Below are 15,469 nucleotides of genomic sequence, written 5' to 3' on the forward strand. Positions count from 1 at the left end.
TGTGTGTGTATGTGTGTGTAGGGGAGAGGGAGGAGGGGGAGGAAGAGACTAGGAGGAGGAGGGGAAGTGGGGTCCGCTCCTGGCAGGAAATCCACCATGGAGGCCCCTGAGCTGAGCACGGTATTGGGGAGGCTGTACCCCACAAGCAGATAAACTTGGGACAGAGCCAAGGCTTCTCCACGGGTCTCATCCTTAAAGGGCAAGTAATACTGCTCAGCCCAAGGAGCCATGAGAAGCCCATGAAGCCCAGTGTGGGTCCCTGGCAAACGGAGAGGCGAACTGCAGCTTCAAACCGACATGCCTTCCCTCTCCCAAGGATGTGGAATTGGTGGAGTTGGTTACCCGGGACACGAGTCACCATTTGTCCTGTTCACAGTATACAGACCCTCAAGATGATTTCCCTCAGAGCTCAGAGCTGGAAGAAATGTTCTTCAGACCTGTTTCCTTTCATTGGAAAGTCAGCACCAAGGAACCCATGCTTTTCCCCTTTTGCCTTGACTACCGGGAAGCTCAGGACTGGCTTTTCCATACACCTGTCACAGGCGCCTGTGGCCTCGGTGCCAGTGTGGTTATTCTCTCTGACTCCCTCTTCAACTATTATTTGGCTCTAAGTCTTCACTCTTCTGCAATACAGATTCTTTTTATTGTATCTCTGTCTTTAATTTTAGGTCTCTCGAGCTCCTTCCTGGAAGCGGACGGGAACATACATGCATGCACGGGGGCAGGGGGTTGTGGATCACAGGGTACAGACAGGAACACCTGCGTGCCAGGTGCAAGGAAAACTGATTTCAGGGTCAGAGCCCTACAGACTGGGACTCACATCCTGGCTCTAACCATTTGGGCCTCTGGGAGCCTCAGTTTTCTCAGCCACAAAGTGGGCGTAAAACCCCTCCTCCCTCTCAGGCTGGACAGTGAAGAAGTTCAGAGACACAGCGTCAGCCTGGAGTCGCAGAGGCCGCTCTATGTTCTGTCCGACTCCTGGCAACGGGAAGGTTGATGCTCTCCCCTGACTTTCGCAGGTGAAGAATTTAACAGCAGAAATTATCAGTTTACCCATCGAGGGGCTCAGCGCTTTATGCCTCACTAAGTTGTCTCCTTTATGTGTTCCCATTTTACAGATAAGAACGCTGAGGCCCAGAGGGGCTAAACTTGCCCAAGGTCATACAGAGAGCAAAGAGCAGACTGCCGGAGCCGTCCCCAATCTGCCATGTAGCTGTTCCCAAGGACAGCTGGCAGACACAGTGGACCAGAGGGTAAAGGCTGGGAGGCAGGACCCCTGGGTGTCTCGGAGACTCTGGGGCTGCAGCAGGGTGGGGGCAAGCTAGAGGGGTCCTGGGTTGGATCCCTGAGGGGCTACAGGCCAGCTTCTGAGGTTGGGCTGCCTCCCCCAGGCCTGGGTTCAGGGAGGAACGAGCAGTGTGACTCTATTCCAGGCTCTCTTGCTACCTGCCCTCCTCCATCAGCTTCCCCTCCCGGACACCAACTGAGCCACGTCTGCAGGCGGCCCTTTCTCCTGCTGCCTCCCCATCACCCCGCCCAAAGGGACTCTGTTTTCAAAGATCACGCAAACAGAAATAAAACAGTGGCCGCATTTCCGCAGCCCCCACAGTGTTCCAGGGCCTGTTTCCAGCGGTCCCGGTAAATGAACCACTCGCCCCTCAGACCCTCCCTGGGAGGCAGGCATCCCCATTGAACAGGTCAGAAAACTTTGGCCCAGAGAGGTGAGCTGGGGTAGGGCCTGCACTGGGCTCCTGGGCTTCCTGGCTACCAGCATTAGGAGAAGGGAAAGAGGGACACGTAGGGGCTGGGAGCAACATGGGCTGGGCGCTCATCACAGACCCCAGACCCCTGGTGAGATTCCAGCCAGGTGATCTGATGTTAGGTGATATTACTTCCTTTTTACAGGAGGAAACCAAGCCTTCAGGGGCTGGGAGCAGTGGAGCTGGGCAGTGAATGCAGTGTCTTCAGCAGAAGCCGCCTCTGGAATCTTAGGCCCCAACTGGGGTCTTTTGCCCTGGGAGCTGGGGGTGTGAGCCACCAAGTGCGGTGCCCAGCACAGAGCATAGCTCCGAAGCCTTAGGTCCCTTCTTGCTGGGCCCACCTGAGCCGCCACCTCTGCCCTTGGGACTATATCCCCCTTCGAGGCTCAGCCCAAATGCCACCTTCTTCTCTGCTCCTCCTCGGCCTCCGACTCCCCAGAGCCCTGTCGCCATCTGTCTCTGGCGGCCCGATCCATCCCCCTCACCAAGGGCACTCACACCACCCATCACATCCCGCCCAGGCTGTGAGACGGAAATCTGGACCATCCCTCACTGGGGTTGGAAGCAAACACCTGCTTATGAACCCCCATCTCCCCACTCCGGAGTTCCCCAGTGAGGGCAGTGTCCCCTTCTGTCTAGTTCACCATCTCCAACCACAACGGGCACACCAAAGGGGCTCAGAGGTAGAAAGAACACAGAGTGAGCGCAGGGCTGTGGGCAACCAGGACCCTCCCCACCACCCACCCCTCCCAGCATTCCAAGTGGGACCTCTGGGTCGAGTGGGGAGCGGGGCTGACCAGGGCTCTCAAAACGACCACAGCTTCTCTGCTTCGAGGCATCAATTCCTCCTCCGGGAATTTACCTTCAGAGAGACTCACACACGTGCAAAGAGGTGCCATGTATGCGCATTTTCACGACCATACCAGTTTTAATAGCAAATGATCAGAAACAAGGCAAGTGTCTACCAAGAGGACTGGTAGGAACCGCACGATGGGAAACAACACAACCATTTAAAACAATGAATGAGAGATATAAGTTGTGATTCAGAATGATCACCAAGACATATGAAATGGCACCTACGTCTCTGCCTGAGGGCTCCTGCTGACAGTCTGTCAGCATCTCTGGAAGGGTTCCTAAAAAACGGGGAGATGTTTGCCTCCGTAGATGGGAACTGGGGACAAGGAAGAAATCTGCACTGTGCACACTTCCGCCCCTTCCAAATTTTGAAGGACGACAATGTCTTACTCATACTAACATGCCTAAGTAAACGAGACAGTCATGGTAGGATTGCAAAAAGGCAGCACCTTCTTTCTGGCACCTTCCATCCCAGGATTAGAGAAAGGCAAGTATGTCCACTCCATTTCCTACCCCTGAGCCCACCCCAGGCCTTGGCACATGTGGCTGCCTGGGTCTGCAATCCCTCCTCCTTGGTGGACCCCTGTTCATCCCCCAGGACCCACTGCAATTGCTACCTCCTCTAGGAACTCCTCACTGACCCTTTGCTGGTCAGCCACAGCTCTGTGCCCCACGACACTGTGTTCCCCCTACTGCACCCTTCACCCGGCCTGTGCCATGCAGTCTAGGGCAATCTGCATGTCTGTCCGCTGAGGGCCTGGAGGATGGAAACCTGGAATGTGACCCCTGTGACCCAGCTCCCAGCCCTTCACCTGCCCCAGCAGCTGCCCAGGGAAGTTATCTGTTGAGCAGAACCTCTGCGACTCGAGTAAAATGCCTCCCAAGAGAGAAGGGCAATGAATCAGGCAGCAGGCAGACACACTGCACTTAACATTTTCTGCTGCTTGGCTACAGGCCAGGCCAACCTTCTCATCTGATTTACTTAAAAGCCCAGGTGGGGCCCTTTCACAGTAGTGGAGGGGAGGAGGGGATGTGCATTACCTCGCCTGGGTCGGGGCTTCCGAGCTGCAGAGCCTGGTCAGATAATCCCATAGAAGGCCACCGTTGTCGTTCACTGACAGCCCGTCTGACAAATTGTTTTCTTCCGCAGCAGCCGGTGCTGGCCCTTCTGGCTGCTCTCCAAAGGCGTCAGGTCCCTCACGGTGGTGTTCTGGTGTGGGGGGTTGAGAGTGGCTGACACCAGCTCCAGGCACACCCAGTTCCTGCCCGATCCCGCTCAGCCTCCCGAGCAGGTCAAGTCTCCATGCCCAGGGGCGTCAGACCAGACTGCGCAGGTGTCCCTGTTCCAGGGCTGGGGTCTGTGGCTGAGGCCAAGAAAATGCCTGAATCACCCATATGCCATTGCAAAAGTGCCCCCAGGGGATCACAGCACGAAGCCCTGACCCAGCTTGAGGGGACCCGAAGTGCCAGCCCCAGGCAGGAACTCTTCACTGGGTGAGTAAGTGGTTTCTGGCTTCGGAAAATGATTTATAATGGAATCACCATGTTAGGCTGCAAAGATCGCCCTGGCTTCCAGTCCTGGGCTCCCCCAGCCGCCTCTCTGCTGAGGCCCTGAATATGAGCCGAAGTGGAGGGGCGGGCAGGGAGCATTCCAGTGACAGGACACAGTGCACCTGACCCTGGAGACGGTTCACCCCTGGAGGGGGCAGCTTAGCAGGGCGGTACAGCCGGCTGGGCCCCAGCTTCACCAATTGGATCCTCTCCTCATCACATTCCTGATGCTCAAAGCTGATGGCGTTGTCCCCAGATAAAGGTGGGAAAGGCACCATCGGAGGAGGTCTCACACAGTTAGTGACCACTGGAGATCCCCGGGGGCGGTGGTGGTGGTTGACCCAGCGGGATGACAACTGTGTTTTCCCACATTGGGTTTCCTCGAGCGCTGGTATTGGGGCCGCAGGGCTGCCCGGAGGTCCTGGAGGACAGAGATGGACCGCATCTTCTTTGTTTCTGCTTCCCAGCGCCTCCCCAGGGACCCTTGCAGGGCCGTTCCCACTGAAAGCTCACTGAACAAATGGTTGGGTAGGTCTGCTGGCAAATCAGTCCAAGGGCAGGGGTATGGCTGTGATCACCTATTTCCAGCCCATTGGGCTAATCAAGAGGGTAGCAGCTCAGCATGCTGACAATGGCTTGATCGCCCTGGTTTTCATACATATCAATGGCTCCCCCAGTTTCCCTCCAAATAAATCATTTGTTTCTGTCCCTGTGGTGTGGTTAGGTATAAAAGATAATGACATTACAGAAAGCCAGCTGAAGGGTATGGGGGAACTCTGTACTTTTCAATGTAAAAGTTAAACTACATTAAAATAAAATCTTCATGCTTTGACTGCTACCCCGGGCGTCCTAGGTCTCCTTCCTCGTCCCTCAGTGACCACAGCTTCTGGAAGGGAACAGCACTGGGAAGGTAACACTGACCTTTTAGACATCAACAAGTGTCTGTTGAATGATTGGGCTTATTAGAAAGTTCTGGTCGGTTTTAATGTCCTAAAATGTCAAATATATAATTACTTAAGTCAAGACTTTCTGTTAGTAGACAAAAATCTTTTAAAACAACAGGGGTGGGGCATGAGGGCGGTTCTCTGTGGCTGGCAATGTTAGGAGCTATGGGACCAGTCTGGGGCTTCCTAACCCCGGCACTATTGACACTGGGTGGGACAATCTCTGTTGTAGGATGCTGTCTTGTGTATCATGGGACTTGTGACACCATCCCTGGCCTCTGTCCACTAGAAACCAGGAGCACCTCTCCATTAGGACAACAAAAAATGTTTCTGGACGTTGCCAAATTTTTCCCTCTTTGGGGAAAATCATGCCCAGTGGAGAACCATCGGACCCATCATTCAATAGGTTTGGGTACAGTAAATATTCTCTTTGTTGCCTTGACATTAGCCCAAGCCGGAGCCCTCAGAATGTGCGAGCACAGTCCAGTATTTCTCCAAGCTCTGACAACCAACAGACCCCCCCCGAGCCAAAGGCAAAACCACTTGCCACTGAATGAGGGTTTTGATTGCTACCAATTTCTTAAAGCAGTGTCTGAAGGTTCGGCTTCAAATATTTATGGAGTCTATGAAATGGCCCCAGAGCGTGAGTGGTTCTATTAAATTTATAACTCCAGAGGTGATTTATGGACCTGGGAATTGCTGCAAATGCTCTGCCGAAGCTCTTTGTGGAAAGCCAGGATCCTCGCAGGACTCAGGAGCTCAGAGGGTGGCAGGAGGCCATCGGCTTGGGGGACGGGACCGGACAGTCCACCTTCTTCCTGCAGGCACTGTGAGGGGAGCGCTGGCTCGGCAGGGTCTGCAGCCAGGCACACTCCAGAGGCAGGCGTCCGCCCTGAGGGCAGGGGCAGCTGGAGGCAAGAGCAGAATGAAATGTGTCTGTTTCTATGTGTTCATAAAAGCCCTCGATCCCACATTCATCCAGGGAAAAGAGGGCAACGATAAGGAACATTATAGGTCACTTTCTGCGCCTCCCACTAGGGCTCCTCCTGCATCTCTCACTTCCTTCCATGACAGTTCAATGAGGCAAACCACATCTTCATGGTGCCACGGGGGAGGAGCCCAGGGCTGGGGGGCGGCTCCCACTACGTCATCCAGCAGGCGTCTGCCAAGACAATCGCTTATGGCTGTCCCCATAGAGCAGGTGTCTGTTCTACAGTTTCTGGTTCGCAGGATCGAGAGAGGGTGACCATCCCATCAGAAGGAAATTGGCATCAACGAGATGTTGACCTCATCTACGTAGCTTTGGCATGACTGGCTCAATGCCCAAACCCAAGCCACCCGACCTCAAAACCTCACACTTCCTGGAGCTCCCCCAGAAGCTTCTCAGCCCTTCATGCCCATCATCTTTATCACATGCCATCCTTGCAAATGACAGGAAGGAAGGACCCCCGTGCTCAGCAGTACAAGTCCTACTTCCATCCTTGCTCAGTCCTCCAGCAGATAGACTCGTGGGTCTGTGCCTCACTGGTCAGACAGGCAGAATGGAGCAAACTTCTCCAGTGACCCCAAGGCGGGGAGCAGTGACCAGTGGGCCATGGTGCACGCTCAGCGCCCTCTCAGCATCACCCATGGAAGCTGGCTGAGAGAAAGGCAAAGCAAGAAAGGAGAGGGGGTGAGGGTCACTGAGCACTGCCCTGTGGGCTTTGCCTGGACCAGCCATTCCCCCAGGGTGCTCCCCACCCAGCGGGGCAAGCAGACAGACTTCCAGGCAAGTCCTCTGCAGAGACAGACCTGGAAGACGGACACGGATGCCAGGGGAGCTTCCCCCAGGAGAGAAGCACCCACTGCACACTGAGAAGTAGGAAGCCTTCCTGGAGGAGGCGGTATCTGAGCCAGAATTTGAGGGAAGGGGCGGGATTCTGAAGTGTTAAAAACTGAGGGTCATTCCATGTGGAGTAATGCACACATGGAATGCAAACAGAGACTTAAGGAATCTGGACTTGTCATCATAATAAGAATAGTTTAAACCTTATGAAAATGCAGATTTTGTAGGAAAGGGGCATATAATATTTCATACGGCTCAACCTACAATGGTGAACATTTACCGAGCTCCCGCGATGAGCCAGGTATCATGCTGAGCAACGTATATATATTGATTCATTCAGTCTTGAACCCAGAGAGGTAACTAATATTATTATCCCATTACACAGATGAAGAAACAGAGGCCCAGAAAGGTTAAGTGACTTGCTTAGGGCCACACAGTCAATAGGAGACAAAAATCAGTATTGGAGCCCAAGACACAGGGTGTCTCCCGAGCCCACACTGTTCACCACTACAGTCTGCTGCTAAACACAGGATGGTTGCAGGGTCTTCAGTGGCCAAGTGACAGGATCACGGTGATGTGACATAGGGACAAATATTTCTTCAAATGCCAAAAGTTTACCAGCCTTCTCGGAATAGTTTTGTGTAATTTTAGGTTCCTCGCTGCTTTTTTTTTCTTGGATTTGAGCTCAACCATAAAGTAATAGAATTTTGACATGTGATAAATTTAGTTAGTGTCCTTCAAAACTGACCTCATTTTGCTGACAGGTCACTGATCCCCCAGTGTAATTATCTAACAAATGCATTTTCCCCCACAGGAAGCTCTTACCCGGGGCCAGCCCATATCCACGGCTTGCAATCTGCTTTTCTGCAAGGCAGAGGGCTCTGTTCCTTGACGTCCTTTACAACTGAGCAGAACCACGCCTGAACTGGGGGTGTGGGAGGTGACAATGTAGTGCTGGGGGTGAGGGTGAGGGGCCTGTGTGACCCTCCAGAGAAAGAGCCACCCAGCCCCTTTCTCCAATTATTCATGAAGGCCCGCCATGGTCAGGCGCTGGGTAAAGCATGGGAACAGAAATGTCGCCATCAACATTCTGTCAACTCAAAGCAAAGGCATAACAATGTCCTGTGGGCTTGAAATTCTGTCCAACCAAGGAAGGGTTTTCATCCAGTGGCATCCCAAGTGTGTGGTGATGACTTTGAAGAAAGTCAAAGAACAATGGAGACTCCTGGAACCATGCGAGTGTTGAGGCATGCTTTTTGCCCATTCATTCACCCCATTTCTGCTCTGACTACTTCCTTAAGAGGACCGCTGTCGGTCTCCAGCCAGCACCACCTAGAGCACACCTTGGAGGGGTTTCTCCTCACAGTGAACTCCAGACTGGGCTGCACTGGGGGCAGGAGGGACTGCTCCCATCTCCCCAGGGAAGACCCCACTCCATCTGGTCCCACCAGCTCCAGAACCAGCTGCCTGGATGGGACCTCAGATCTGCCACTTGCTAACTGTGTGTCCTGGGGTGGGCTGTTTACCCCCTCTGCTCCTGACCTTTTCTCATAGGTAAAGGGGGCTAATGAGGATTCCTATTTTGTAAGCCCCTCATGAGGACTGGCAAAGCCAGTGCATTCATTGTACATAGTAAGCAAGCACTGAAGAGGCAAGAGTGGGGGTTTTCTTTCCCATCGTTGTTCTCATCCACATCATCACTGAGTTCTCCTAGACTCCTCTCTATGCCTTACTTTGTGCTGCAGCCACATTTAATGGCTCACAGTTCCCCCAACCTCTCTATCTTGGTGGGCACTGTTCCCTTTGTCTAGAATGCCTCCCACCTGCTTGGGACAAGCCAGGCCAAAGATCAAAAGTCAGAGTAATTTTCCGAGAAAAAGAGCAGAGCTGGAAGAAAGTTTTCATCCCAGATAATAAATCTGTAGATGCGGAATTTAAGATGAAAGTCACCAGTCAGAAGAAAGAAAGAAGAAAGAAAGGTTTAAGAAGAAGGTCAGTAACAGTAGCTAGCATTTATTGAATGCTCTTCGGACACCCAGCAGAACAGCGAGCAGAACAGTGTGCACGGTTTCGCTGAACTGTCTCAACAATTCCGAGAGAAATACTGTCTCCAGGTTTTATTTTTATTTTTTTTAAAGGTTTTATTTATTGGGGCGCCTGGGTGGCACAGTCAGTTAAGCATCTGCTTTCGGCTCAGGTCATGATCCCAGGGTCTTGGGACTGAGTCCGGCATTGAGCTCCTTGCTCAGTTGGGAGCCTGTTTCTCCCTCTGTCTGCCTCTCTCTATCTCTCTCTGACAAATAAATAAATAAAATCTTTTTTTAAAAAAAAGGTTTTACTTACTTGAGAGAGAGAAAGCACAAGTTTGGGGAAGGGGCAGAGGGAGAGCGAGAAGCAGACTCCCCACTGAGCAGAGAGCGGGGCTCCATCCCAGGACCCTGAGATCAAGACCTGAGTCAAAGGCATATGCTTCACTGATTGAGCCACCCAGGTGTCCTTCTCTCCAGGTTTTAGAGAAAAAAATTAATAATATCATGGAGGCAGGAGAAAAGCCATAGGAAGGGCCGGGAGAAGGAAACCAATAATAGGCTGAGATAAAATGCTAAGAATAAGATTGGTTGCCTCCTGAGTCATGGCTGGTGTTTTTTTTCTTTCCTCTTGAGCATCTCTCTAGTTCAGACACATATTCTGCCCTGCTTCCCTGATTTTGTGCTCATACTAGCAGTAGGCGTATTACCCTCATGTTACAGACGAGGAGGTGGCGACAGAGACTCGTTAAGTAATCCGCCCACCATCACACCAAACAACAGCTGGGATTTGAACTCAGGCCTGTCAGACCCCACACCTCACAACTAAAATACATTTTCTCTGGGAAAAGAGAGGGCTCCTCTGGCTAGAACTGGTTAAGACATTTTGGACTGAACTTCCAGTAAGTTCTGGAAAAGCAGGATGGAATATAACTCAGCATCTATTTAAACCATTCAAGAGCTACCAAGATGGTCAGGATCTGGGGGACTAAAATGGAAAACAAGGAGACAAGCCAGGAGTAGGGGGCATGGCTGTGAAGGCTGTATTTCCCTCCAGGTGAGGGCAGAGCTGGTAGCTGAGAGGCAGAAGGGTAAGTGGAGCTTTTGAGAGCCTCATGGGACTGACAAGGGCCAAGGATGAAAGATGCTGATAAACACTACAGGCTTCTGGTCGGGACCCCCAAAAGGCTATGCCCAAGGAGAAGAGTGAACAGGAAGGAAAGCAGACCTCGCAAATTCTGAAACCCATCTCTGAACCAGTTGTGACATGAGGAATGGTCTCTGTCCTGGCATCACACCTGTCACAAGCAAAAGGAAATCTTTTCTGGAGGAAGACAGTATCGAGCAGAACCTCAAATGATGTCTTTAACTTTTCAAACATGATGTCCAGCACTCGATGAAAAATAACCAGGCATAGAACACGGGACTTGACCAAACCCACAAATTAAAAAAGAAACAATAGACAGAGACTGGGAAGGGAGACCAAGGGGTCTCTCTCTGTTGGGCTGGGTATTTTCCAGCTTTCAACCACATGATGGTTTTTTGGGTATTACTCCATGATAGTTCATTGATCTGTATACTTACAAGTTGAGTCCTTTTCCATATGTGTGTTATATTTATAATAAAAAAGCTGATCTAAGAAATTGGATGACTGATGTGCTCTCACCTTCATAGAATGCAGTCGAGCCGTCTGTGCTGGCCACTCAGCCTTGGGAACAGGCCAGGACTCTGAATGCAGAGGTCTTTGGATGAGGACACTGTCCATTTTGGGATTCAGGTGGTATTTCTGAGCTAGAAGAGAGTATTCTCAGTTAAGCCTCAATCCAGAAATCTATTCTAAAAGTCAACAAGTCCCTGAGACTTGGAATAACCTTTCCTAGTCTCTGTCATTCCGAGGTCCCCAAATCCCATGGCAGAGGCCCTCTCGCGTTTCCTCGAACCCTCACATGCTTCATCCATACCCCTCTGATGGTCCCACCATGGTTATGGGTATCCTAGAAAATTGAATGCCTGTCTCTGCTTTCCCTCCCAGCTGCCAGCTCATCCAACACAGGGACCACCACCTCTGCAAGCCGACCCATCTTTGTGAACCCTGCAACACCTAGTGGGGGTCTGGTACATGGCAGCCTTCCAGAAATGTTGAATGCACAGGTAACCAAATCAATTTATCAAATCTCCTTCTTTTAAAGGTGAGGAAGCTGAGCCCAGAAAAGGAAGGACACTGGTGTAAAATAGTGGCAGATACAGGACCAAATGGAATTTATGTCCTTCCAGCTGTGAAAAAGAGATGTCCACTCAGACTGCAAGGATAGGAGGGGAAGGTACAGGAGGACAGGCCCAGCCTGACCAGACAAAGACAGAGAAAAGATCTCTCTTCTTGGGTCAGGCCCTAGACAGTCCTGAGAAAGGCCCTAAAATCCTTCTTTAGAAGATAGACTCTGGGGCTCAGAGAGCTTAATTAACTCATCCAAGATTACACAGCTGTAAGTACAGTAAGGGAATTGCTAGGTGAGCAGCTGCCTAAAGTCAACACCATCCAGACTTTCTCCTAGTTTCTATTGAGCCCCCGATATGAACATAAACTTAAACAAATCCTTTGACGGCCTCCCTTCTCCCACACTGAGAGCACGCTGCACTTAACCAGGGAAATTCTGCCTTTCCCAGGTAGCATCTTAATTTCCTTTTTCATAATAAAAATAACAGAACACAAGCAATCATCCTGTTACCATCTTTCTAAGTAACCACCATTAGAATTTATCTGCTAATATAAGTTGCCAATCATCCACTTATAAGCCCATAAGATGTGCTTATCCAGCTTTATCCATGTAACCATCCCAAACATTCCACTCCCTACCTTTTAAAAATATGGAGAATATCATCATTTCTATGGTATCACACCGTGCTTAGCGGCATGATTTTAGTGATCAATATTTTGCAGAGTCTACGGGCTAATTAACAATGCTGGAGAACCCCTCCCCCGACCACCACCAGTTTTTCATTATTAGAAACACGCTGGCATGAATACACCTGTCCACTGAGCTTTTCCACACAGAGAATTATTCACTTAGGATGAATTTCCAGAAGTGAAACTACAGGGCTGAGGAACTGGGCCACTTCTGCAGAGGTGGTATTTTTCTTCCTGTGTTCCGCTTATATCATGAAGTGAGAACGCAGGGCCAAGTGGGGAAGGAGAGGGGGGAGAAAGCGGGCTCCCATTCTTCAGGGTCCATACTGGACACTGGCCTACCTGTCAGATCGCCCTGCTGACTTGGACCGTGTCAGAGCACACAGATATTCCTAACTGAATATCGCACTGACCTCTTACAGGAGCTGCCTTCTCGGGCTCAACATCTGGTTGGTGGTTGGTCTGGAAGAAAAGACATCTCAGCAGTTATTCTGAACGGCTCAGGAGAAAAAGCCTCACGCAGGTGGCCATGACCGGAATGAAGCAGGCCACTCACCCCTCCCTGCAGAAAACACATTGTCTGGCCAGATCCACCCGTCCCTCCTCTCCCTGTGACCCACAAAGGAGGAGGATTCGCTCTAAGGGAATACAGGTGCAGGAAAACGATTGCATTTCCTATACCCGAATTAATTCTCCAAACAGACCCTGTGATTAATGTGTTTTAGAAACTGCTGTTGAAAATGGAAAAATGGAGAGCAGCTGGATGGCAGAGTTTCTAAGAAAAATACTCTTTCTCCAAGAGGTCCCGCCAACACCTTGCACAAACTGATTGCTGAGCTACCCCTTGGGATCCCAGGCTCAGGCGCCCAGAAATTCAGGTCAGGCTTGAACCTGAGTCCCCTGCACCACCACCCCATCGACTGAGTGGTGACCTTCCTGGATCCCATGACCACACGGGGCTGATAAGAGGTGAGGTGGCAATAGCAGCTTGCCTGGTTGGCCAGGCAACCCCTGACTGGTTCAACAAGATCAGTGCTGGCCTTTAAGGTGGGTCAGATTTCAGACCAGCAGCCCAGAGCATGCCTCCTTCTGGCTGTTTGTGGTGAACCAGGGGCCCTGCATGCTGTGTCATTGGGATACCTTCTTTCCCCCAATACCGTGTCCACCAAGCAGTCACATAGTCTGGGCCCCTGCCTGAGGACCCCAGCGCTTGCTCTCTCTCTCCCTCTCTTTCTTTGGTGACCTTCTATGTGAGTGTCATGATCTCATTCTAATGTCCCCTGCTGTATGAAGGCTTCCCTGACTCCACCTGGCAGAGTTCAGCCACTGGCCCCTCCATGTGCTGTGCTGTGACAACTGGGCCATTTGTACCCTCTAAGGGGGATTGATGAGTCCAGTGACTAATGCCCAAGGGCACAGACTATGGCTGGACCATAACCCACACCACACTTACTGGAGTCTTCTGTACTGTGCACGCTCGCTGTCTCCTCTTAGCACTTGGCACTTACACCCCTGGAAACACTGTGTCTTCCAGCACCTTCACTGTTCACACCTCTGTGCCCTCCTGCATGCAGGTCTCTGGGCCTCAAGCACCTTCACTCTGTCCTTCCAACTATCCCAAACCCTCTATATCCTTCCAAGCCTGAGGTGTGTGTCTCCTCCTCCAGGAAGCCTCTTCCCCATCAAGTGTCTCTCCTCTGCTCACTGCCAGCGCTCCAAATGTATGCTTCCCCTTGCTCCCAGTTTTAGAGTGTGTCTCGTTTGATGTAAACTCCTTCAACATGAGAATGAGAATGAGGTTTCCTTGACTTTCATATCCAGAGCAGCCTCAGACCCGTCCCACTGGCTTCCAGGTGGCACTGTATTCAGCATGTGATCAGGGTTCTAGAGACCCTCCCCGCTCCCCACTCCTCGTGTTTCCCACCAGCCCGGGGAGGCTGAGAGCCAGGCACTCTCAGGCTGAATCCTGGTTCTGCCTCTTACCAAGCCCATGGTCTTGGCCAAGTTAGTGGAACTCCAGAGCCTTGCTGTGTCCATCTGTAGAATGGACACACTACTATGTCCTGTGTGGGGTTTTGTCAGAATACAGTGAGAATGGATGGCTACTGAATCTTCCACTCACCCGCCCCACTCAGGGTACAAAGATTCACCCTACGTGCTCCGCTCCCCCTGCCTCTCTCTCCATGAAAACTTTTGGGGGAATGTTCTAAACTTCATAAAAAGCAAAAGCTAAAGAGAAAATAATTGCCTGGATCCTTGGAGGCCCAGGCCTGGGGTCGTTGATTTAATGAATTAGGGGAGTTTAGGATTCCAAGTCTCACTGCTTCTTTTTAAGGTGACATCCATTTCTGAAGGCCCATATATAGAGCTTGTTGACAATACCCAGAGGAAAGCAAGCTTTTTCCAGAAGGTGGAGGGAAGAGGAACGAGCAGGACAAGAGGAAGGGAAACGAGCAGCTCCCTTGCGCCGGTGACCTCCATCTTCCTGAGGCTGCAGTCCAGATGATGCCCCCCACCCCCCTGACTAGCCCCTGTCCACACCTGCACTTTCAGCTCTGAATTCCAGGCTCCAAAACTGTGAGAGCCCCCACCTATCGGATTCCGTTATAGCTGCCCGAGTTGACTGAGACTTACACACAGCCCTGAGGAAAAGGCACAGGTGCTCAGAGGGCCAAGGCTTCCCATCCATCACCCGCCCCACCAGGGTGAAGAAATCAACTCGACCTGAGGGACCTGCTGCAGGTGTGAGCCCCTCCTCCAAGAGCAGGAGAGTAGACAGACATAGCAATGAACCCCAGCCTAGTGGCCCCATGTGTGACCCTGCCCAGCTCTTTGACTGCCCTGGGCCTTGGTTCCCCACTGATAAAGCAGGCTTTGAGAGGATGAAGTGAGCTAATCCATAGAACATGCTAGTGCCAGGGAGGACTGAGTCTCGGCTCTCATCACCATGCCCAGTGAATAAAGGAATGGCAGCCCATCCTCCCTTGGACGTCTGGGGTCATGGTGGGTCTCCTTCCCCAGGCAGGGGCCAGACAACCTGAGTCTCCAGGGCCCAGCCCCTCACGGGGATGTTTCCACAGGACCACCCCTGGCACATCAGACAGCCCCGCTGCCCAGCCTCAGTGCTCCCTCTGCTCTGGTAAATCCCCCTGAGCCCACCCATGACTCCCCAGCCAGCTGGGCAGGGCTCCCAGGCTGTAAGGCAGGGTCCACAACCAGCATCAGGAATTCCACCTGTGTTCTCTGAAATGAGAGTTGGTGTCCGCAAAGCCCACCTCCTGCCCAGCTGTCCAGCAGGAGGAACGGCTACCATCCCCTCAAGGGCCTCGGTGCACCCCCCACACAAGGCTCTGCTCAGCTGCCTGGCCCTCAGTTCTCACGGCCCAAGTCACCGGCTGTTGAACTAAATGAGCTGCCACGTGCACAGCCCACGTGCCTGTAGCATCTGCCGTCCAGAAGCACAGGGACCTTGCTCCGACACCAACGCTGGCTCCCCGCTCACTCAGAAATGAAGTGCAGGTGACCTCCCACCCACTCCAGTCTCCCACTCCTGCTCCCCTCAGCGCTGAGCACCCCAGCCAGCCTGGAGCACAACCCTTGGG

General features: G+C 52.0%; 1 protein-coding gene across 1 annotated transcript in view; it reads right to left on the minus strand.

Annotated features, from left to right (window-relative positions):
• Positions 1–10,665: 10,665 nt before the first annotated feature.
• CUNH4orf50 (chromosome unknown C4orf50 homolog) overlaps positions 10,666–15,469 on the minus strand; it is a 43,780-nt gene continuing 38,976 nt past the window's right edge. Inside the window, exons 11-12 of the mRNA XM_032855312.1 lie at positions 12,210–12,329; positions 10,666–10,753 (exon numbers count right to left, since the gene is read on the minus strand). Coding sequence (XP_032711203.1) covers positions 12,213–12,329 — 117 coding nt within the window. The 3' untranslated portion in view covers positions 10,666–10,753; positions 12,210–12,212. The remainder of the gene's footprint in view (positions 10,754–12,209; positions 12,330–15,469) is intronic.

The sequence above is a fragment of the Lontra canadensis genome, unplaced genomic scaffold, assembly GCF_010015895.1.
Source record: "Lontra canadensis isolate GAN:19392208 unplaced genomic scaffold, GSC_riverotter_1.0 scaffold1, whole genome shotgun sequence".
NCBI classification, from domain to species: domain Eukaryota; kingdom Metazoa; phylum Chordata; class Mammalia; order Carnivora; family Mustelidae; genus Lontra; species Lontra canadensis.